Genomic DNA, 26,733 nt, shown 5'->3' with positions numbered 1-26,733 from the left:
TCTTTGAAACAGTAATAAGTCTTCTTTTGATGCCTCAACCAAACTTTGCAAGGTGAAGAATGAACTTCGGTACTACCAGAGTCATTTGCGAAGGAACAAATCTTGACCTTCTAGGCTTAGAAACACCGAATTTAGTAGGTGTGAAGCTAGACACTTGAAAGACATTAGGATTTCAATCTTTCCTCCTCTCATTTACTTAGTCTCTAGGATGCAATGCGGATTTTGGCTTACGTGTTTGGATTCCAAATACACCTATGCATTTCTCAACACACTCTCTCTCTCTCTCTCATGCAGTTAGCATGGCAAAAAAGGAAGGGGGTCCCTGTCGAAGACGGGGAGCGTGTGCACAACACAACAAATGGTGACGCGGCTGGGAAAAGTTCCTGAACATTTCAAGGATGACTATCTAGATCAAACCTAGAATCACTGGTTAACACCCTATAGACCAGACCAAATGACAAAAGACAAATTCAAGGTAAAAATAACATTACAAATGAGTCAAGTCACCGACCTTGGAAGTCAAGTGTGTGCAGTGAAGTTCATTCCAGCTTAAAGAAAGTTGAGACATCATTGTTCAATCAAGGCAAGCTACGTAGGGCGACTCTAACTCCAAAAGCAACCTAGATATTGCCTCGCTGCAGCGAGTGTCCATAGCCACGGAGAGGTTATTGCCTGTAAGCTCACGGAGATTGCTCTATTTCTAATGAATCTTCTTTTTGAGTACCGGTAGAGATGTCCACACTCCCAAAGCCAAGTATTTTTGATGTTTCATTTTTCAATTTCTTTCTTTTGATTTTTCTTTTCTCTCATTTTTTCATACTTATTTTGGCTTGTAAGCAATGAAGCTTGGATGGTTTGAGCATTTCAGTGGTCGTTGAAGTAGAGCTTTAGAATTTTGACTTGCAACAACTTCCCCTTGACAAAACAATAGACTTAAGCGATTATTAAGCGTAAGATGTGCAATGATTGCAATGTTGGTGACAAGACACAATAGGCAACTAAATTTTTAAAATGAATAAGCTTTAAACCAAATGAGCTGACTACAGGGGCAACCATCAATTAAGTGCTCTACCAAAGGCGGAATCAAAGAAACAGACTGAATAACATCCTGACTTCATACACCAAAGCAGGGTAAAACACACATACCCCTACAAAATGACAGAGGGATAACCCTTCCGAAAACAAACCTAATCTAAAGCAAACATGGCAAACTACTCTAAGGCAAAATGCAATAAATCTAAGCTAAGAACATAAAAGAAAACTGTTCTAAAACAAAAAAGAAAACTAAACTAACTATATACAAGGAGAGACCAACTGTACAAAATGTGGACTATTTGCATGAATCCTTGACCCAACATGGTTTCTCAGAGTGTGCAGCAACATCAAGGTAAAGGGCATAGTCCTAAGTCTGACAAATTTGTCTTTATATTTTGAAAGAAAAAAATTTAGTGGGCCACTCTCATGCTCAACTAGGACATTAGGCAATATCAACAACTGGGGCAATTCATTGGGTCCATGGTTGATCCAAATGCAAGTTGTTTTCCCTAAACATCCAAAATCAAACTGATAACATTAGAATTAACAAAAGAAAGGAGAGAGTCATGCGATGTGTCGTGCAGTGGGAGATCCTCAACAGCTTCAAGAGGTCGCAACTGGTGGTGCAGTATCCTGCTTGCGTTTGGCGTGTACAAATCAGCATCAAATTCAACAGTGGGCTATACATGTTGAAAATCAGACCTAAACTTCAACTCAAGAACATGGGGTGCTTCGCCTATCGGTGCATCTTCATGTTGCATAAACCATGCAACCTTATGTGTTTCTATCAACATATCCTCAAACACCAAGGCCTCTTCAATAGCTTGATCTTCAAAAATGTCCCCAACGGGTTCCTGGAATGCGTCCTCCATTTGTGGGGCTTCCTTGAACTGTTCTCCAGTCTCTGGCTGTCCTACAGCACTCACTTGATCACTTTCTTCAACATTTTCCCTTTTAGCTACAAGGCATGCAATGCCACCTACTACCATAGTCTGATTCATGAATTCATCTAGTCCAGCTTCTTGTACTTCATCACTCTCACCCTCAAATAATGCAGCGCTGCAATAATCTTGCATTCTCCTGTATTCATCAACAACAAGGCATGCGCTCCACATTTTATTTGTGATGTAGTCCTCTGGTGACTTCGGCAATCCAAACTGGTATCTAACGATTCTAACCCGATTGACCGCCTCTAGGCACAATGAACAAGTGAACTCGGAATGAGGGGCATTATGAGTCCTACACCACCAAGGTAGCAGCACACTTTCCAAACGTATTTCCTCATTGTGACCAAAATGGTTTTCAATCAATCCCCTACATCGGGTAAATTCATCATTGCATAATGGAGGGTTGGGACTATCTAATTCTATGAATACCTCTTGTTTGGGAATATCCCAAAAAAAGATCTTTCCTTGCAATGCTAGCTCCACTCTTGATAGAAACGTCAAGCAGTTCAGCTCATCATGTCTAGCTATGTTGTGAATCTTGCAACTCCCTACAAACGCAAAGTCGCATAGCTGCCTAGGATACAATTGTGCACTCAATCTCCCATGAAACCAGAGAATGTCAACCTAAAGATTGTTTCTATTAAGGGGTTGCTCCCACATTTTGACTCAGATTTTTTTTTGTATTTTCAGATTTTCTACTTTTGGGGTATTTTCTGGTTTTTCGATTTTTGGGGATTTTTCAACATAACAAAGATCTAACATATCTCAAATTATAGCATTTGAACGGATACAATAGACTCCGTTGGCTACAAAATCCTAAAGCAACCGTCCTAGCGCCAATTTTGTTGATGGCGAAACTTCACACTTTCAATCAATGCTGAATAGAATGTTGAGTGTATCCTATCCTCTCTTTAATAAGGAAATCTCTAATGTTGTTTAGGTTGATCTTAGGAGATAACCTCAAGATTCCAACTGTCGAGTCTTAACTTGCTTAGGATAACTCAATGGTTGATGTCATTTGTTGGTAATCACGAGGGGACTTATGCATTAGACAACCTAGCTTGCATCTGGTATAGCAATCTAGCAATGCCTTACTTCTCAAAATGGGTGAAATAAATAGCAAAGGGGCAGGGTTTAGAAATCCTAGGGACAATGACAATAACGGTTAGTGTTGTAGGTAGACAGATTACGAATAAAACTAGTTCTTGCCCAGCCAAAGATAAACTCACAACTCCACAAGAATAGTGCAATCTCCAAGGAAATAAAAGGATTTTCAGACTCTGAATATTTATTCAAATACCCAATTCTAGTGCAATTTGAAACAAACATTCATAGTTGAACTAAGAGCAATAGTAGGCTCAAACTAACCATGCACAGAGATCTACAATCAGCAAGCTTCCAATGGTATGAACTTAAAATTGAAATAAATAACCTCAAACTTCACCATCAAGATCATTGAACTTTAATTAGCTAAATGAAGAGAAACCATACAAACAAGTTAGGGTAAATGGCAAAACACCATTTTTCAATGCTTTATTCATCTGCTCCAACTACGATTACAACAAATTTTGTCCAACAATCCTCCTCTATTCTACTTCTAACTACTGCTCCTTCTAACCTGCTAAAATTCTTATTGCCTAACTCTAAAATTCTAACATTTCTAACCCCTTTTCAATGAGATACGCACTAGCCTCTAATAGATTTTACATTCTAAATTAATAGCTAGGATTTTGTCCATCCAATGGCTCTGATTTTCCTTCTAGAAGTCCTGACAACCTTTTGGTTAATGATCTCAAAAACCATCAACCACCTTTTTAGCTACCTTCAAATGTTTTCAATTAATCCCACTAGAAGACAAAATTTCACTGGGCTCAAGGCACAAAAAGGTAAATCCGGTAGCTAGGAAATAACTGACTTGTGGCCTCCTTTTGAATTGCATTAACTTGGGCCAACAAGTAGTCATTTCTTAATAAAATACTTGTTATTTCAATAAATTTATTTTTTGTCATCTCCAACTATTCATTTTATGTTTCTACATACTCCTCTAGCATTTTGTGTGTTCTGTCAATGCCTTCTAGAATTTTGGAAACAACACCAATCAGCACACTACTCTGTGATCATTCCTTCAATACTTTGCCCTCACTTCCAACTTCTTGCCATGCTAATGGTGGTAGGGGTCTTTGTTCATCCAACCCCTCTTACTTTGTCCTTGGGTCAGCTCACTGACATTTTTAAGGTGCTAGCATGGAATTCTTCTTCTGGCTTTATCCTAGGAATCCTCCGGCTCAATCGGTGCTCTGGATGGTAGTGTTGTAGAACATACTTTATCCCAAGCATCTCCACATGGCCTCCTTTGTGTTCTTCATCCTGCATGGACACATAAGTCAAGGATCAATTGCCATTTTGTTTAGTCATCCATTCACTTTTCACTCATTCCCTGAAGGACCTCAAATTGATTACCCCCCTTTTGTGATTTGAACATTACTCTACAATTGCATCTACAAGGGTCTCTTGGCTTTGAGGAAGTGATGAGCTTCATAAGATTGGGATGAATGAGAGAGACACTTTGGGAATGAAGACTATCCATAACTTTGAGCTTCAATCATCAATGATTTTGGAATGTCTCACCTTTTGTGATTGCAAAATCCAACTTTGAGACACATATTTGGGAATGGACCTTGGCATTTGGAGGAGTACAAAGAACATCACCAAACGTTTGCACAAACTAAGGAAGTTCAGCCTGATTTTAGGCATTGGAAGGGTCATTGAAACAATGTTTTACTCCTACTAAAGTTTCGACAATCATGCATGAAACCCGGCCTTGACTTCGACCTTTTCCATGGGGTTTGCAAGCAAAAAGTTCAGAAAACTCCAAGCTTTCCCATGTTTTTGGATGCCAAATGTTTAGAAAAGTCCGAACTTTGCTTGGGAACAGTATGAACTTTGGCAAGGCTTAGGGAATGAGGTTATTTCTCAAGCAAACACTGAGGTTTGGTCTGCAACTTTGCTTTATACCTCGTTCTAGCCTCCTAAACATATGGATCTTGTGTTGCAATCCTTAGCCTATATTCATGAGGGGTCTTTGATGCCATTGTTTGAAACTTGGTGGCACAAAATGACAAAAACTCATCTCTTTCCACTGCAAACTCATGAACTTCGATATAAACTTCAGTCTTGGCAAGCAAAAAGTTTAGCAAAGACTGAAATTATTGATGCCTTGGTGAATTTCAGTATTAACTTCGACATTTTCCAAGGGAATTATAGGCAAAAAGTTCTAGAAAGGCCGAACTTTTCTTAGGCATTGGTCAAAACTTCAATGTTTTTTTAGGGGGATGCAAGCACTTTAGGAATAAAGACTATTCTTTGCTTTGTTTCTACTGCCGAAGTTTGGAGGGGCATAGATGACTTTTGGCCTTTCTTTAGGCATTTGAAAGGGTCTTTGAAACAGTAATAAGTCTGATTTTGATGCCTCAACCAGACTTTGCAAGGTGAAGAATGAACTTCAGTGCTACCAAAGGCATTTGCAAAGGAACAAAACTGATCTTCTAGGCTTTGAAACACCGAATTTAGGAGGTGTGAAGCTAGACACTTGGAAAGACATTAGAATTTCAATTTTTCCTCCCCTCATTTACTTAGTCTCTCATACGCTCATACCTCATCTTCATTCTACACACCAAGCTCTTTGTTTCCAGGATGCCATGCAGATTTTGACTTATGGGTTTGGATTCCAAATACACCTGTGCATTTCTCAGCGCTCTCTCTCTCTCTCTCTCTCTCTCTCTCTCTCTCTCTCTCTCTCTCTCTCTCTCTCTCTCTCTCTTGCAATTAGCAGGGCATAAAAGGAAGGGGGTCCCTGTCGGAGACGGGGATTGTGTGCACAGCACAACAAGTATGAAGACCCATATGGCGACATGCTCAATCCTCATGCAAAATAATTTGAGATTCCTCTTTTATAACATCTTCTAAAATCTGATTAGGCTTCATTTCGTAAGATAAGTATCCATCAAGTGATATTTTCTAGCTTTGATCATGACTTTACTTACATTTAAAAAATATTGTTGTGGAAAGATTGTCACAATTGTCTTGTAACATTGTTGCAATACTACTATGTAGAACAACTAATTACGACCAAAGTTATACTCATGCTCAAGTTTTTCAAGCTTTTGCAGACATCTAATCATTAAAATCTAGTCCAGGATTCCATTATGATTACCTTGATAAACAATGATCCTACTGGTAAAATCTTTTAGCTATAAGAGTATTTTATAACCTGAATGTGTACCCTAGGAAAAAGAAAAAGTTTTAAAATCAATACATGCCTCAAAAATGAAGTGTTTTTCTTTGAAGGGATGTATCCATACTAGAGAAGACATCTCTAAAAGACAAATGGTGTCCTCTGATGCCTTAGTAGACATACCTTAATGTAATGCATAAGAAAAAAAGGAGAGAACTAAACAAATACTCTAAGTAGAAGGTCAAAACATCCCATTGCTATTTCTCTATCACTCAAACAAAGAAATTAGTATATATTCTACACAAACTGTACAACTTTTGTGAGCATACACACCCTTGTTGAAATAGATTATTTTGATCTTATTGTCATCTCCAAAAATCATGTTTTTGAAGCAGCAGTTACAAGCACAACCATGGTAACATAAATTAATATTATTGGATTAAAAGGATGAAAAGAACATTTAAAAGTCACAAACATATAATTATATTGGCTTCCTACAAAACTTTCAAGAACAATTTAAATATGACATAACTCCTTAGGTAAGAAAGACAATTTGTGTCAATCTCAACTACTGGTAGCACTTTCCCTTGAATCTATAAGAAGCCCTTATTTTGCTGTTCATAACTTTCCCTTGACTTCCCAACCTTCTTCTGCAAATCATAATTTTGAGCCCTGTCACCTATGCAGGTTCTATGTCTCATTCTAACATCTATGTAATCTCTCAATGATATGGCTGCCTGAAACTCAGATCCCCCACTCTTCCAGTCTCTTCTAAACTGATCTTGTAAATCTGTGATCTAAGGCTCATTCTTTGTTTGTGCCCGAACCATAGGTGGAAAGGTGGGTATCAGTGGTCTTGAACTCACTATTCTTGTTGGTTGGGCTGCATGCATAAAGTTATCACCAACATTACTCCATTATTTGCACCATTCTGTCCGTTGTTACCACCATTCTGACCATTATTACCACCATTGTTCCCTCCATTGTTTCCGCCACCCAAGTTAGCATTAATATCTATTCCCATTTGGCGAGCTATCATCTGTGTTAAAAGGTCCAAATGTTGGTTCTGCTGCTGAGCTCTCTGTTCTGCTTGTTGCTGCCCCTGAACTAGTTGATCCAATAATTCAGAATCCTCTCTTCTCCTGGGTTCCTAGCATTCCTGTCTCCCACTTTTTCAGTATTTTGTTCTTCAGGAGCTCTTTGTTCTTCCAGATTTAAGTTTGCAACTGCTCTGTTTCTGCGAGTATTGTAGTGGAGTCTAAAAGGTCGCTGATCAAATCCAGACATATCACTGTTCGCTCATATTGTACCCTCCAAGATGGCAGGATACACTGCTCTGATACCACTGTGATAGGCAGCCCAGTATGTGTTTGTTTTTTTTGTTTTTTTGTTTTGATTCCGAGTTGAGACTTTCAGATTGCATTCAATATTGAAAACAATGCATATAGCATAATGCTTGCATCATAATGTAAGTAATCAAATGCTGATAGCACATAAATTTATTCAAACTCTAGAGAACTTGTTTCAGTCATTACAAATCAGTTTTAAATACAATGCAGACCTGGTTCAGTGTAATATTGACATCAGATCTTCCTATATTTGCTCAAACAATGACTACAATAAAGGGCGTACCATATATCGCTGCTCCAGTCACAATGATAGGCTCTAAACACATTAACAGCAATAATGTTCCTTCCAAACCCTTGTCGTCTCACCCAAGGAGGATTCCAGACCATGTACAGCACCATTCAAGAATATACAGCATTCCCTAATTGGCTGCAAACTTGTACCGCACTCTACTTGGCACTTTCAGATCTGTATGGCCCTGCTCTTGATGTTTTCAGACCATGTACAGCTTACTGCAGATTACTCCAGACTGGTACGGCTCTGTCCTGGGCATTCTCAGACTTGTACGGCATCCATAAGCTCACCCAAACTAATGTAAAGCTTTACCAGCAAGAGCAGTTCAATTCACAGCAGTGTGGCCACAAATACAATCTCCAAACTCTCAAATTGAACCCTTTGGGATTACTAAAACTATATAGAAAGGAAGTACACAGCTATATTGAACATTCAGATTTTACCTTAATGCATCACCAATTGAATCCCCACACTGTGTCTTTCAACAGCCTAGAGATTATTGCTCATGAGGGATTCCGTCCTCATGCACCCTTGAAGATGAACTCTCCAAATAATTCATAAATCACCAATTCAGTCCAGCCTACTGAAAATGAACTCTTAAGAGTCTTTTATAACATTCCGAGGAAAGCCCACACACTTCTCCAGCCAATGTGGGATAAATAGAAATACTTCCCTTTTAATATTTAAGTCTCCAAGTACCTTTAATGAAGGGCAACTTTTAATATTTAAATAACTTTCCCTTTAACTTAAGTCCCCATATCAATAAAGTTAAATATTTTAATTTTAACTTTATAACTTAACTTTGTTGATAAATAAACTAATAATCACAAACAATTGTTAAAATCTCTAGTCGATATCAATAATTACCATCAACGGGATATTATCCATGAATCATTGATGATCTTGACCTAGCCCAACTAACTTACTATAAATAGTAAGTATCCCAAAACCACACCAAAACACCTTAGAATCGCCTACAACTGAAACTGTCTAGGTCAATTATCCTCAAGATCCCTTAAATGTCTTGGTTAGCCTACAGGACCATGGAGAAATAGGCTAACGACAACCGCATACAATATGAGCTAGAAAGGGGACATTACATAACTCCTTAGGTAAGGAAGACAATTTGTGTCCATCTCAACTACTAGTAGCACTTTCCCTTGAATCCATAAGCAGCCCAACCCCAAAAGAACTGGATTTTATGATTGTGTGTGCTATTACTAATGTTCGTAACAGTGAAAATGATAATATATGCTTTGGAAGATATCAAATGAAAATCAAGCTAATTGTGATTTCAACCATAGTTGGAAAACTCGGACTCGTTGCAGACTCGGCAGCCCAAAAATTGGACTCGAACTCGGACTCGGAAAAAACTCGGGAAAGGACTCGGCAAAAAAGAAAACCATAGTTTTACAAAAAAGAAAAAAGAAATTAATGCATTTAGAGAACATATGAACCATAATTGAAACATTACACATGTCATATGATCTCCAAACACTCAATATTTAAAATTTCATCATTCATACTCATAGTTTCAAGCTTTAAAATGTATAACAGCAGCATAAGTTTATAAATGTTTACAAAATTACATATAATGACAAATGTGAAAAACAAAAAACTAAAGACTACATCTTCCTGTTTTGAGCAATAACAAATGTCAAAAGTGAGGAAAAGTGAAAAAAAAAATGTTTTAACCTTGACTGGGCATTCTCAGCAAGCAGCAAGAGTCCTTCATCAGGACTCTGGAGTCCCAACACCAGACTCGCGCGAGTCCTTAGCACAGACTCGGGAGTCTTTGTTCCAGACTCGGCTCGCAAGTCCGTGGTGAGTCGACTCAGCCCACCAATGGACTCACGTGTCTTGGCGAGTCTGTGGCGAGTCCACAGAGTCCTCAAGCTATGATTTCAACTACTTATTGGCCTTAATATTATTTATAAAGGTAAAAGCTAAAGGGAAATTTTTAGGTCAGCCAGGCTAGACTCAAATTTGGTGTATGTGATCCACCTTATGCAAGCATCAACAAGGAGATTGTTTTTTCCATTTACCTTTATTTGTTTTGAAGTGAACAATCCTACCCCCTAAGGGTTTGAACATGCAAACTCTATTATCAAGTATAGATGCCTTTACCATGAGACCAACTGAAGCTGTACAAAAGCAAAAATGCAGCAAGCGATATATCTTGAGGATAAAACAACCAGAATATGCAAAATTATTTTCAATGAGTACTTATGCTAGAACAACTAACTTAAAGTTTCTTGGTAAACATATTCCATGAGATATGTCAATAGAGTGAAATAATCTTCAATTGAAATGTTACTGAAAGCATGTTCTGGTTCTCACAACTCTTCTAGAGACCATAAAGACCTTCATAGTTAACCAAAATCTAGATTGAGAAGCTTACCTCTTGGATGTAACGAACTATTGCTTTGCAACCTTCAATTGCTAGTTGCATCACACTTTCAAATATGTCCAGTGGGAGCTTTGCATCCATCTGTGTCAAAAAAGTGTAGCAGCAGGGAGGTCAATTTTTTATAATAATACAAGCCATATGAAAAAGAATGGTTTATAGAACATTCCTTTGGATTTGATAAAGTGATAAACGTTTCCCCAACAAATGATGAATCGAATCTCATAAAGCAATTGACTACAGTCAGTAAATTTCCCTAAACACTAAGATTCCTCTTTTGTGTTTGATTATATATTAATAATTGAAAAAAGGACAATGATCAGTGCCAGGTATCTTCACAGAGCTTAACGATGAGAAGAAATAATGGCATTCAGACTAGGTTATTTTTATGCACAACCCCGATGTTTCAACCATGTTTTCTCTAACATTTAAGAAATAGCTTACATCTGTTATTTTCTGGCTTTAAGGAAAAGATGGAAAATTAGAATATAAGTTAGATGATGAAATTGCACAGAACATGAAAGCTCATGGGCATGAGAGGCGAGGTAAGGTTGCGTAATATCCCTACATAAATATTAATATTTCCTACCTTATTAATTTATTTCTTATACAACCAATTTCTATTTTCTATCTTATATTTAATCAATGTCTAATATTTAATAAATTAATTTAATGTCTAAATATTATTTTAATAAATTAATTTAATGTCTAAATATTTAATAAATTAATTTCATGACTAAATACTAATTTATGATCAATAATACCCTAAACACCAAAGCATGATTGATTAAATACTCAACCATAATGTATTGGCCGTCATACTTGAAAAGGCACGACTCCTAACAATGGATGAGTGGAGAACAAAACGGTGCAAGGGAAAAGTCATAAGCCAAGAGCCACGTCCAACAAGACCCTTGAAGGAGTTTATAAAGGGAGCATTCCAACATGGAGAGGCATCGAATGATAAGGAAAGAAAAGTAGAGATCGGTGGATATAAGCAAATTGCTGTATCTTGCTGCCATCAGTATGTTTTGTTCATAAATTGTAATAGTATTGATGCGTCTTTCTGAGAACTGTTCTGCAGTTATATATTTATAATAATGTCTGAAAAATAAATGAAAGAATATATATATATATATATATATATATATATATATATATATATATAATGTCTTGATCAGAAAATAACAATATTAGATTGTAAATCAGAAAGAACTCTTGAGGTAATAAACATTAAGCAGTATATGTTTATATATAATTCTTGTTACTACTGTCAGTATTTAAGAAGTTAGGAATTGAGTTGTTTCCAAAGAGGGACATTCTAAATCCAATCAATAGGATGATTCCAAAGATAGGGTAAGGATCAGCGTCCCGTAAACTTTGAGGGCATGGTCCCAAGAGAGGGTAAGGGCTTGGATCCGTAAACTTTGAGGGAGCCTATTGGATTTTGGTCTCTAAGTGCTTTGATAACAATGACATCCTCTTCTTCCTTAGAACTGAAGTAGTAACAAAGGTTGACACTTGCATTAAGAATTATGGATGATAAAATTAATTATCTAGTATGATAGAATTAATTATTTGGTATGGTAGATGAACAATTTACTTATATTAATAATTGATAAATTAATTGAACTATGGAATATCACAGATTTGATTCATGTTAAGATAGATTTGTCTCCTAATCAATTTAGTTTAAGTTATAAGTATATTGAAATAGATTAATTATGGTTAAAACAGGCCTAAACCTAGTAGGGACATGACAGGTTTCCCAAAGATACTCAGGAAGGGTTGATACCAAACCTAGTGAGAGTAGCGTTAAGTGAAGGGAGAATCTTTCATCTTTGAGGCCCAAATCGGCAGCAGTGCTCAAATGAGCATAGGCTAGGAGCCATGTATAAGCTCAGCAAGAGTTAATCTTACGTTTTGAATCATCAACCAAAGTATTTTCCATGAGGTGACTCAAATTCAGCTCTTGTGGTGTGGAGTTACCTTAAGTAAAGGATTTATTTTTGTTGGCAGCCATGTGGGTAGCTGACTATGTTACTCTCCTTCAGATTTTCCTTTCATTATTGATTGTTGATTTGCCTTCTGTGTGAAAGGATTTGTTCTTTTCTTCGACCTGTTATATACTTTCATTTTGATACCCTTTGATTTGTTTAAACAGTTGCCTTTATTTATAATATCCTTTCTATGCCTCAGCTTCCCTACAAAGTTTATCCAGAACACTTGAGCCACCACTGAGTGGCAAGCTTCATAAACATTCAAAAATGATAGTTATTAAAGATAGTTGTTAAAGAGAGGGAATTGTTGAACAACTTAGTAAATATAAATGCTGCAAATAAAATGAATCCCACATAGACTCAAAAATGTATGCTTACTATGCTACTTGTAATTCAAGCGATAGTTGTTAGAGTGGGTGAATTGTTGAACAAATCAAGAAATATACATGCTGCAAATAAAATGAATCTCACAGACTCAAATAATTTATCCTAGAAACTCCCCAAAGAGATAAAATTATAATGAGTGGTAGTGGCAAAACACCATACTACTTTTATTAAGAATAACAATTTACCGAGTACAATGCTTGGATGCAAGCTGCCTGGCAATACAATTGTCTCAACCTTTTTCAACACACCTATGAACAATTGGATCATCATTCTTTCTCTATACACTTCCTCCCATGATTTATAAACCAATACAAACCCCTCTTTACAGATTTCTAGTTACATTAGATTTCTCCAAATATTTCTATATTCATCAGAAGCTAAACAGACACCTATTTGGTTCTGATTTTAAGTTATGGCACATGTACAAGCAGTGCACACGGCCACAAATGCATTGCATTCTGTTTCTTCCCTTTCTTTGTAACCTTGTTCAACAAATTGTTCTTCCATTTTAGTTTCTTGGATCCTTTTCACAAAAATCTATACCTATGCATGTTTTATTATAATTTCTCATGATCCATTCAGATCACACCTTCATTATTAAATGGGCTTTTGGGCCCACAAAATCATACTATAGGAAAAGTCCCCCCATTTGTGAAATTCCTATGTGTATTAGCTTGTGTTGAAACTCCACAGCTACAATTCTTGTGATGATCAAAGCATGCTAGAATAGATGCTATGGGTTAAGAATGTTGGAGTTGATAGAGCTTCCACAACACCCCAAAGATCACTTGTAATTAAAACACACTATTACAGAAGAGAAAAGCAACTGATTTGATATGAAACATGAGATTTCAATAGATATAAAAATATTATGATTAAAATATACAATTAAACCCTAGATGAGAAGATTATTAGATCATGACATGTATCTTAGATTCTTAATCCTATGACTTAAAAAAGCACATGACCTAAGTAAGCTTAACCATGCTAGTGTAAATAGGTCCTAATAATAATTAGTTAGATGATTTACCTTTTTCACTCTAACAAAGAATAATTAAGGAAAATTTTCCCTACTTGCTACAAACAACAAGTGGTATAACCTTTTAAATGCTACAATGAATTATATTGCCATAGAAGAAAACATGCTACGACTTGGCCACAGTGTTGTACATGTTCTTGAACAATCCCCTTGATTTCTTTAAGTGGATTCAACCTTCTGAACATAATCAAATTCACAAAAATGTTTGGAGTGCCAATCAAATGTCCATAAGAGTGACAATTAATCCCCATTCTTTCCTTTTTGCAAGTCCAACAATGCTCTTTGTTAAGAATAAACCTTTAACATTAAGTGATGACACAGTTCCACGAATCCCAGGAATTTGCAATTTGCTGTAATACCAAATTAGTCTATAAACTATTGAATTTAGAATTTCCAAATCAAGATTTATATGCTAAAAACTATGCTACATGTTGGTGTTGGAAATAAGCCACACCCGGACCGACGATGGACTGGTCCAAGAGGGACCAGTAGCTCAGTGGTAGAGCACTCCAGCAGCGTATGGAAGGTCCTAGGTTCGAGTCCTAGCTGGTCCATGTCTCAACATGGTATCAGAGCCAGGTCCAGGCTAGGAGCCCCAAGCACACGAGAGGTGTGGCTTAAGGGGGGGTGTTGGTGTTGGAAATAAGCCACACCCGGACCGACGATGGACTGGTCCAAGAGGGGCTAGTAGCTCAGTGGTAGAGCACTCCAGCAGCATATGGAAGGTCCTAGGTTCGAGTCCTAGCTGGTCCATGTCTCAACACTACGCTGGGAGCCCCAAGCACACGAGAGGTGTGGCTTAAGGGGGGGGTGTTGGTGTTGGAAATAAGCCACACCCGGACCGACGATGGACTGGTCCAAGAGGGGTCAGTAGCTCAGTGGTAGAGCACTCCAGAAGCGTATGGAAGGTCCTAGGTTCGAGTCCTAGCTGGTCCATGTCTCAACACTACATGCAATTCAAATGATAGTTGTTAGAGTGAGGGAATTCTTGAGCAAATTACAAAATATACATGCTGCAAAAAAATCAATCCCACAAACTCAAGAATTTATCCTGAAAACTCTCCTATGAGAGAAAATCAGATTTGAGTGGTAGTGGCAAAACACCATACTACATTTATTAAGAACAATTTACCAAGGACAATAGGACTCTTGTATGCAAGCTACCCCTTGCTCATTTAATGGCAAAACAACTATGTAAACCTTTTTCAACACATCTATGAACAATTGGATCTTACTTGCTCCATACAATTCCTCCCATGAGTAAAAACAAATACAGGCCCCTATTTATAGATTCCTCATGACAACAAAGTTCTCTTGAGCACAAGAAGAATTTCTACAGTCACCAGAAGCCAAATTGATATCTGTTTGATTTGGATTCTTATTCTAACACATGGCCACAAACATGGTAAAGTCCAAGACAACATCTTTCCCTGCACTTAGTTTTTCAAATCCATTTTACTATTCATAGAAATCTATGTTTGTACATGTTTTATTACAACATCTTATGATCCATTTGCATCAAAATGTAGCAATAAAGACTTTGTCACCTACATCATCTACTTGTTCTCATTCCAAACTGTTTCAAAGGTCGACGAGTTGATGAGTAGTACAAAAAACTTGGTCTAATTTTCATTGGAAGACTTCTAAATTTTAATACTGCTAATTTTATATGCAACCACTATCTTTACAATACATGTTTGTTTGAACTTGCAGATTGAGCTATTAAAATTGAGCTGTAGGGTATTAAATAACCTATTAATTAAAAAATCTTTTAACACCCATGTGTATCCTATGAGAGAGGTGTTGAAATGGGAGATGTTCTAGATGATAGGTGTAGATAGAAGTTGATACATAATGTTTTTGTGGGACTTACACTAGACAATCAAAAGTACGAGTATAAGTGGGATATGAAAAAGAAGAAAGAGGAAAAACAAATCAGGATTCACAGGGGAGCAAGGGGTGGACTAGGAAATGAAAATTATGTGGGTTGTGGGTTTAACTAGGAGGATAGATTGTTAGGAAACTTAGGATAATAAAATGACAAAGGGCATGTAGGGGATAAGGGTGGATAAGAAAACTGTAAAACCCTACTAAATCTCTGGAATGAAACTCAAATCAGGAGTTGAAAAAAGCTATCCAGCACTAATCTGAACAGTGTCCCATAATATTCAAATAAATATTCATATTTAGTTCAAAGGTTTGAAATATATAGCATAAGGAAAAATTGGGAAAATAAAAGCTGAATAAAACAGACGAACTTAAATTGAGATATGATGAACAGATTCTCCACTAAAAAGTTCAATATAGAAAGCTTCTCTAAGGCTTTTAGACAGACATGCCACTTTAGCTCAATCATAGCATACAGTGTCCATGAAAACATATGTTGCATGGAAACTCAAGATCAATTAGCCATGATATCATATTTTATCATTTGTTATATAAGAAAATTGCACATCAACAAAAAAATGTCTTTTACAACTATTATAGTCATCCGAAAAGAATGTTGTTTGCATATGAAAAGCTTAACATTTTTTTTAAGATACGAGTGAATCTCGAGTCTATCCAATGTCAAGAAGACACCTACATTAAACATTCACAAATCAGATTTTTGGAAATTAGATTTGATTAAATTGTTATTATGAAATGGAGAGAAAATTGTCCTTCCAATGAATTTGGGCATGGCCAGGGCAATAGTCCTTAGTTTGGCAGAATACATTTAGAACATGAGCATTCTTATGTCAACTACACACAATCAATAGAAATAATGTCTGTTTTCAGAAAATTTTGGATGCTTCCTTCCATCGGTGACAAAGCTACTGATATAAAATGATCACCATGCCTTTGGTTATATGCCATCAGACTAAATACTTGCTTTAGTAGTTGTTCTTTCATATCCTTTTCATACAAAAAAAGAAAAAAAAATCGCATAATGTAGTGTCAAAAAACAACATAAAATACAAATCAGCAGTCCCCAACACCAAAAAATGGAGCTGCAAATGCATTCACAAAGCCAGGACGAAAGTTTGCAGACACTCTATTAAACTAGTGTATAAAGAGAAAATGTGATAAACCCAGATTTATCACCTGATGTAAATTTGTTAAATAATGTTAATATACTAAAAGTAGAAATAAATCACTAAATACCGTTAATGTATGTTAAATCATTTATTTATGCTATGTTAAATCATTTATTTATAAAAGTTAAATATAAATAAATTAGAAAACCATTATTAATGTTAATATATTTAATATGTAAAATAATATAGAAAAGCATTATTAATTTAAAGTGAAGGAAGGACATTATATAGAAAAGCATTATTAAATATATTTAATATGTAAAATGGCGACATAGTATAGGGAAGGACACCACGGTGCCCCCCCCCCCTGCAGGAAGTGGTGGGACGGGGGTCGCAGCCTGGGCTGCGACCACCGTCACGCCCCTTCCGGCGGAAGGGACCCCGTGGTGGGTCGCGACCCTCCCCCTCCACGCAGTATAAAGAAGGCCTCCATAGAGCACAAGGGAGGTAGCGAGGAGGAAGGAGAGGACTTCAGCGGAACTGCGGACTCCCATCTGCAGACGACAATTACAGTGTGCGGACTTCAACAGCAGGCTGTGATCTGCGTATAGGTAAGAGGTATTAAGAGTCATAAGGTATATATGTGTGTGGACGTGTGTTCCACAAACACACATATATATATATATATTAACGCATATTTATGAATATATATATTACTAATGTTTACTTATATGTATGTGGCAATAAATATAGGTACCCATGTAGAATATTTATGTATATCTAGGATCAAGAAAAAGGATTAAAGAATATGTAAATGTAGACATAAATTATGGAATGGAAAATGATAATGAATTGTAAAATGTAATATAAAATATGATTATATGATGGAGGCCATAGGGAGGAAATTCCCTTAGCGTAAATGGAGGGATTATGATAATCCTTGGTAGACACTATATACTGAATATATATATGCATATATGTTATGGCTTGGTTGACAAAGTTCATCCAAGAAGAGACGGATCTGGTCGGTCCTCTCTGGTAGACTTGGATGATGAGATGCATCATCCAAGTCAAGGAATTGATCATATCTGATAGTCTTCCTTCGTATGGCTTGGGTGTAAGAAATTACGTCCAAGACAAGAATCGAATTAACCTTCAATTTCCTGGCATGGCTTGGGTGTAAGGAATTACATCCAAGGCAGGAATCAAATTAACCTTCGATTTCCTGGTATGGCTTGGGTGTAAGAAATTACATCCAAGACAGGAGTCGAATTAACCTTCGATTTCCTAGTATGGCTTGGAACCAAGATGGGTTCCAAGAAGGCGAGCTTCACAGCCGCCTAAGAACATGTCCCAGTACTGCACTCGTATCCTTTTGTATAAAATAAGAATTGAAATTAGTGTTAATTAAGTAATTGAAGTTTAATTGCAACTAGATTATATATATATATATATTTGTTGTATTCTAACAATCTGTTTTGCAGGGCAGTGATCTCTAACTAGTAGGGACATTACAGAAAATGTATCTTACTACCTGAAGAAGTGTCACTTTTTCCATTTTCACCATGAGTCCCACTGTAACATCAGGACCCCCTGCACTATCTTCGACATAGTTCATATCTGTTCAATAGCAGTATCAACATATAAACTGGTATGGGGTGGACATGTAGATTTCCACAAGCTAGCAAGTAACCAACAATTGAACTTAACAACATTAAAATCAAGCAGGTACCTAGCAAAGGTGTACTATTAAGGTACCCAGCAGCACAGGAAGTGATCAAATCACACATGGGAATGCCAGCATCAGCAAGTGCTAAAGTTGCTGCATTGATACATGCAGATCTTGTTCCTTAAGACAAAATAATAGCGTTGCAGCAGTCAATACTCAGTATAGGTTGCTTGCTCATGTTAGTAAAAAAATATCACAGCCAAAAATAATCTATGAAATTATATCTAGAAGAAATCAAACTTAGCTGGAATGTCTTACAGTTTCAATGATACAATACAAAGCCAAAGATCCTATTTAACTACTTGAACTAAAATTTATTGTTACCTCCATCTGCTTGAAGAACTTGAACAAATATGTCTATCTGCTACAATAGAAGAAGGAAAGTTAGTGTTCCAACGTCCAACAAAAAATCTTTCTAGATAAACATAGCATTAACCATAGTTTGTTTCTTTTGTAAAAGTAATTAGGTAAATATGTCCTAAATTACAGTTTCTTTCTCGTTCAAGGTACTCAGGCTAAAAATGTATTAAAGAGTCTAAAAATGTATTAAAGAGTCTCCAATTCATGATCTATCAGACCACTTGCATAGGGAATCCAAGTATTTTAAAAATTCAAAAAGAAGAGAAAAAGGGAGCAGAGAATGTAGTTCACAAGGGACAGTCAACCTATGTAAAAATATTTGGCCATAGAGATCACAAATACAAAAAAGATTGTCCCAATATAGATTACAAGTTACAATAGGATTATAATTCTTTGACCAAACAATAGCTGCTGTTGTGATGATTTTTCCTTGCATGCAAAGCCTAATCACTTTAAAAAAATGTCATCATAAATACAAAGGACATAGCAACCCATTTGACATGAAAATTACAAGAAACATTACCAATCACTGATTTAGCTTCTCCATTCAAAAAATATCATCCTCAAACAGAACTTCATAGACAGCATTAGCTAAGGACCCCCTAGGAAGCATTGTTGTTGTCCTTGTCCTCATCCTCTGGTATGGGTTGCTGCTTCAGAGAAACAATAATAGCTTGAGGCCTATAAATAGGGACTTTCACCTCAAACAACTTGTCTATTGGAGTTTGAAGCAGACTGCATCCACTCCTGCTTGATCTAGTAATCCTCTTCTTTGCATTTTCAGAAAGTAAAAGCTTTTTCATGGCTCCTATTCTTCTCAGTTGCTATTGGATGTTATTAAAAAGGAGGTCGATGAATCTATCCAAGACCTCAAAAATGTTATGTTGTTGTTTCATACAATGTACTTGTAGTTAGCCAAACATGGATGACCATAAACAAGTTGCAAGATGGAGTTAAAAAAGCAAGCAAACAATCAAGGCTTTTATGCGATGCCTTATTATAAGAATGCTGTGATGGGGATGCACCACTATGCAGCAAAGAGATCTATGCTCTAGTTGAAAACCCAAAAGTGAGAAGATATATCTGGTTAAATGGTGTAGGTACAACCAAAAAACAATATATGCTGATCCATGCTAATTTTAATGATAAGTTCCAAGTAAAGCATCCAATACAACAAGACAACAATAGCCCTAATACCTCCACAAGGTCCAATAATTTTTCTTTTCTGGCTTCTAGAATTATAAAGAATAGAGTTAGGGTATGCACTATTAATGCAATCAAAGATAAAGGGCTAAAATGAATGGCAGCCTTGCCCTTACACTGCACACCAGATAAAACCACTCACAATCAACATATACTCAGAAATGGAAACACAAAGCACAGAAGAATTCACAACAAATTTTAGTTCATACAATGTCACAAATCCAAGCCCACACAAGGGTTTGCTCAACAAGATTTCAGATTTTATTTCATATACAAGATCGATACACTTACATAGAATTCTATGGAAATTTTGAAGGGATCTCCCCTAGAAACTCAAGACTTCAAAAGCTGCAAATTAAAACACACTCAACACAAACCATCTCCAAACTTGAGCTCCCTAGCAACCTACAAACAAAAGAAAACCTCCTTGCCTCTTCATTGCTACCTGCCCACATCTTCAATGTAAGCTTGCTTGCTTCAATCTCCTTTTACCTTTTTGAAGATTGGCTCCTTTGGAACCGAATGCCAAGAGATGCATGACTCAAGTGGATGCCAAATGGATGCCCCCCCCGATCTCCAACTACCAGCTAAAAATAGACAAGTAGAGTGCTCCATCTTCAAGGATCACAAATAGCCGGGTAGAGTGCTCCATCTTCAAGAATCACAATGGACAAATCAAGGATGCTTTTGCACATAATTCTTTATCAATAGCATGCCATTGTAGGAGTCTTAACTTGTCATGAATCAGATTACAAGTGGCACGAGGGGAATTCCACAATTCTTGCCAAGTGGCATGCCCCATTTACAAGAGGAACCAAAAAATCAAATTACTTAATGAAAACCTAGATAATTCTAAATCTATGGGAAGTCGCGGGTCATTATTTATCAAACACAAAACAAAAGGGTTTTTTGGTTGATGTTGATTGCCTAATACTTGGGATGCACCTACATCAAACACCTTTGGGAGGTAAAAGTGTGAGTTCCCACTCATCTCTTAGCCTAAAGATCTTCAATGGTGTAACCATATTTGCCGACTTTTGTAAGAGTTAACTAAGTTACATCTTCCTCGACCTATTCTTCCATTTTACCAAATATTCAATAAATTCTCCCCCCTTGATTTTCATGGCAACTCTCTATTTCAAATACACTTTATCTCTACCTTTCATTGTTTTAGTATTTGTGCCTTCTAATCTGAGATCTTGTCTCAATGTCTTCTCTCTCGTTGGTCTCTTGACCTCCATGGTAGCTATAAAGATCTGCCACATTAGAAATGGTGTTGATGTCTCCAAGAGATTCAATCTAATTAGCATTAGCAGATATCTTGATTAAACACTTGGCATGGTCCAATCTTTTCTAGCAAAATTTATTTTACTAACCCCTTGACAATCTATCCCTTCTGGTGAGATAAAATTAGATAACCTTCCTAGAAATCATCTCTTCTTTGATCTTCATGGCCTTTTTAACAATGGGTGTTCTTCATTAGGTACTCCACATAGTTATGCACATCATGCATGTGTTTGGTCAAGTCTTCTATCTCCACACTATTGGCACCTAGCTCGATTGTTTCTTGCAACTCTACAACACCTTTAGAATTGCATCTCTATACCACTTAGAAAAATGTCCTACCAATGCTCTTGTTTGCAAGATTGTTGTAAGCATATCCAACTTGTGTCAACACTAAGTCCCACTACTTGGGTGTATATCACGAACTAGGTATCTCAACAAAATGCCAAAAGTTAAGTTCAGTACCTCAACATTTCCATCTATATGTAAATGATAAGCTAAACTGAAGTTCAACTTAGTCCTAAATTTCCTCCATAAGGTCGTCATGAAATGACCCACAAACTTGGATATGCTCTTCGGTAACCCATGTAACCTCATTATCTCCTTCAAGAATAAATTTGCAATGATGGAAGAATTGTGTCTTCTAACAAGAAATAAAATGTGTCATTTTTGACATCCTATCAACAACAACAAAAATCAAATTCTCCAAGTTCTTAGCAATCCAAAAACAAAATCCATACTAATGTCCTACTAAGGCATTTTATGTTACTACTTATTAGTAGTGATTGATAGAGTCCAATGTTCTAACTACCCCCTTTGCATATAGGCATATGTGACATCTTTGTACAAACCTTTCTACATTGAATCCCACCATCAGCCAATTGTAGCACTAACCCAAAAGTGTCGATGTCTTATCAGCATATTCTGATTGCAAAATCCAAACTCTGGATGCTGATAAAATCAGCATTTGCAAAATTGAAAACCCTTGGTAGAAAGCAATCTCATTGAAAAGCCTCGGGAGAATTTATTTATTTTTATTTGCCGAAAGCTGATAAAAAATTTACAAGCCAGAAATGATTTTTTATTATTTTTCCACTCACAAACAAGGCTGTACAGCCTGCTGCATAGACTGTATTAAGGGTTATCTTGTTGTACTCCCAAGATAGGAATGATGACTGGAAATGCTATTGGAAATGCTGGTGGTGACTGAAAATGCTGATGTTACTACTGATCCTTATCACCAATCATAAAAACAAACCTAGAATGGTATGACAGCCCGATAGGATGGTGCAGGTATCTGGTAACTCAAATTTCACTGATTAAGGCCTGATCTACCTTGTAAACACCTATAATATGCATATGATTCTGAATTCTCCCTCTTGCCAGGTGGCACCTCACATAAATGACTGTTTTCTAGTCAATGACAGTTGAAGAAGCACAAAAGCAGCAGCTGGGATAACTGAATTTTCCCCTAGATGACTGATTTCCTCCTTCCAATGATGGCACTCAGCTATGATGATGGAAATAACTCAGGTCTATCCTAGTTGATGCTTGGAAAATTCACCAAAATTCTTGAAATCCACCTAGTAACACTCAATCATGCTTTGACAACCAAAGATGACATTTACTTGCAAAAATCACTTAGTGCCCTTTTAACAAACTATAAATGTCTTTGAATCCTCCACAATTCAACCAAATTGTGATTCCTAGATAAAATCACCCAAGATTGGAGGCAAGGGTTCTCATCCTCAATTCCAAATGTTGAATTCAAAAGAGTTTTCATCCTCTCAAACCCCAAACAAACCAAACGTTTTCGTCCTTGGATGCCCTAGATCAAACACACTGCTCAAATATGAAAATTGGATGCAAAAAGGACAACATAAATGATGTTGAAACAAAGATAGGCACCTCCTTGATAAACCTTTTCAAATTGAGCCCTTGGGTCCTAAATTTCCCTCCAACTATTTAAAAATACTTTAATCTTAATTCTAATGTTTAAGAATGCTTTTTATTTTAATTACAATAATATTATTAAGTTGCCTCAATTAGAAATGACTAGGCCCAACTTAAATAATATTATTAATTATTCTGAAATCCAAAAAATTAATTGGTTAAAACATTGGCTTTTCATTGTGGAGACCCAAGTTCATTTCCCCATACGGACATCTAAAGTGGAATTGTAAAGTTGTGACTCTTGGTCTTCCATAATTGGCTTCTAATATGGAGGTGGTTTCTAAATAAAATATTTGTAAGTGGTGACTCTTGGTCTTCCATAGGTTATTCATAATGTGTTTTCTCACAAGGAGCTTGTATTAGTCTAATGTTGATGCTTGTATGAGCAAGATATCTGTGATTCTGTAATCTATATTGGTCATGATAGTCTGCCCTTCCCAAAATTACTTGCCTCAAGCATTTGCAAACGCAGATGAGGAGTCATGTTGTAATATCCATAAAATCTAGATCCTATTGCTGTAAAATGAAGCAACTTCTGCCAAAAAACACGAAATAAACTTGGATGCTCAAATAACATTTTCACTAACACTATGGATCACGCTATGGCATTTGAATCTTGTTTTTGTCAAGTGGAACAACTCCATCAAAAAACTGCTATGGGAGCTACTACCACCATCACTCACATTCTTATCCAATCCATAAATTTTGATAACCTCAAACTAATTGACTTCTAGAGGAAAAATAACAAAGAAGTGTGCCTGACCCATAATAATATAAATGCAAATCTCTGGGAGACACATGATGAGATGCACAACTATACTTCCCACCTTTGACTTGGATCAAACAATGAAGGCAACCAACCATCCATATGCTCCTCTTTGATGTGGTGATGAATGAAATGACATGCCCCCACCATAATACCAATAATAGCACTACCTTTAATAAAAGAAAATTGTCTTGATTCAAGACCTTACAATTTCCTTTAAACTCAAATCAACCCAAACAACAAAAGAAGGTGATCAATCCGAGGCTGGTATACACACAACATAGACAGTGATCATGTTAAGGAGCGGATTCACTAACAGCAATCTCATTATCTTATTAACCAGTGATCCCAACATTAATAAGGCTGCAATCTCCAACTTATTGAAGCATGCGATTCTCTATAATAATCAAGGCAGCATTATCATTAGTTAACCACAACAGTTTGTCAAAGGGCAAGGGCTATTATAAGAAGACACCTCGGTTGGAAGGGCTGTGACCAAAGGATGGAACATAACCTTCCCGCTTAGGTGAAGGTTATCTATGGAGGACTCTCATTCAGAAATAGGAGGGGAATCATCCAAGAATTGATCAAGGACTAATATCATATATATATTAATCAGCAAAAGAACAATTTATCTATTGGTATAAGCCACCCAATAAGAGCAGAACTAAGATATAGAATTCATTCAAGGTGAATACAAAACAATGAATCTGGAGATTCAATCCTAATAAGGATTACCCACTACTTGTTGATATCAAAGGGGTATATTTTTATCATCTTATACCTCCTTGGCAATTGCATTGTGAGGTCATGGGAATGATGTAGGTAGGTCCACATGAGGGGCTAGAATTAAGGGGCAGAAAGGTGGTGTTAGACCTCCTTCTTGGCCCTGAATGGCCTTTACAAGCAAGAAAGGTGGGGTTAGGACCCCTTGCCGACTCTAAATGGCTTATGAGAAGCAAGGTGGGGTTAGACCACCTTCCTGGCTTACAGGAGCAGCAAGGCGGGGTTAGGCCCCCTTCCTGGCTCTATGGCCATATTGGGGAAATGGTGTTATTACAGATTGAACCAAATATTGTCCATGGTATGATGATCTCATTATTAATGTTGTTATAATGTATGAATTGAATATGAATAGTACTATGTTTTGAATATTGTCATGATTTGTTAATCATTAATGATTTTAACATCTATTTCAAGAGTTGATATTGTTTGCAGGTAATGAAATCAAGGTAATCTCAAATGGGGACATTACATGAAAATATCCACAAACTCCCACAAGATCCAAGGTCATTACATTTATTCACCTCCATGTTTTTGTTGGTTATCTCTTGCACATATATCAATTTTTGGGGCTACTCCACAATGCTTATGTTGCGCTACTCTAGTATTCATTTGAACTTCTCCTTGAGATCTTGTGATTCTCGGAATTTCTTCAATAAGAAGGATAAGTCCAACACAATTTTTACTTAACTATGAATGGTGTTCTTTACTCAGTCTCATAACTTAAAATACTTGTGTGGCTGCAAATGATGTAATTTAATAATTGGGAATGATGATGATAGCAAACCCAAAGTTGCAAATTATGTGGATAGCAGTCTTTGTCAGGTTCCTTGTGCAACATAGTTGCAAAATGTGAGCATCTCTTCTTCCTCTTACGCCTTGTAATGTCCCCTTTTTGGGATATTCTTTAAAATAATAGAATCCACTCAAGATATAATAAAATTAACAAGGATTGCAATCTATTTAAATATATTCAAGTCAATACATCATTGTACAATACCCAAGTTGATCATATCTTGAATTCCTCATAAATAGCTTGTAAATCTGTTGAGCTAATAGAACCTGACCCTAACTCAACAGTGACGAAACCAGGGACCCCATCCCTAATTTGTCAAAGGTGGGAAAGAAACCTCGTCCCTTTGAATCCTAGCTCACCCCATGAGCCCAAACCCCATCCGGTGAGAATACCAAGGACCCCATCCCTAGCTCACCAAAGGGTAGGAAAAGACCCTGTCCTTCCAAACCTTAGCCCACCCCGTGGGCTCTACCCCATCCAGTTTGCAAGTACTAACTAGAATTCAAAATTGATGACTTGGTATATTTGCTAGACTATTGCTAAATAATATTTCTTGGTGGATTGACAATCAATCACTTGAATAATATTTGAATGTTCTTAGGAATAATTCTTGAACGAATTTCTGAAATTTTATTTATTGCTGAGTGTATTTCTGGAATTCTTCATTTAATTGATGAATTGAATTATCTTATTGATTGTAGATGATTGTAAATTGATATTCTAAAATGATTGCTGATTGATTTCTAAATTTGTATATATAGTTGAATGAATTGATATTGATGATGAATTTCTTAATTGATGTATCTCCATCGATGATTATCAGATGATTGAATGATTTCCTCTGATGGATTCATGAGTGATTATTTAATAATTGTTGATTTGATGTATTGGTGAGTGATGACTTAATGATTGCTGAATTGATAGAGCGATGATTGAATCTTTTGAATGATCCCTCCTTTATATTTTATAGGTGAAAGAGTCGCCACCTTTCAAAAGAATTGAGTCACCACGCTTCATTGTTTCCTTTTGAGAATAATAAATTATTTTCCAAATCTCCTGGATTCCTTTATTGTGAGTGTCATTCTGAATTTCTGCTTTGAATTGTTGTGATCTGAATTGATGCCCCTCCAAATGATTTGATCTCCTTTTTAT

General features: G+C 36.6%; 1 protein-coding gene across 1 annotated transcript in view; it reads right to left on the bottom strand.

Annotated features, from left to right (window-relative positions):
- Positions 1-26,733, bottom strand: part of LOC131059969 (exosome complex component RRP41 homolog) — a 130,771-nt gene that overhangs the window by 36,662 nt on the left and 67,376 nt on the right. The window contains exons 7-10 of the mRNA XM_057993036.2: positions 18,761-18,797; positions 18,440-18,556; positions 18,242-18,327; positions 10,259-10,348 (exon numbers count right to left, since the gene is read on the bottom strand). Of these exons, the coding sequence (XP_057849019.2) occupies positions 10,259-10,348; positions 18,242-18,327; positions 18,440-18,556; positions 18,761-18,797 (330 nt within the window). The remainder of the gene's footprint in view (positions 1-10,258; positions 10,349-18,241; positions 18,328-18,439; positions 18,557-18,760; positions 18,798-26,733) is intronic.

This window comes from Cryptomeria japonica, chromosome 1 (assembly GCF_030272615.1).
Source record: "Cryptomeria japonica chromosome 1, Sugi_1.0, whole genome shotgun sequence".
In the NCBI taxonomy this organism is placed as follows: Eukaryota; Viridiplantae; Streptophyta; class Pinopsida; order Cupressales; family Cupressaceae; genus Cryptomeria; species Cryptomeria japonica.
Note: the sequence above shows the minus strand (reverse complement) of the source record. Positions and strands in the feature narration are given on the sequence as shown.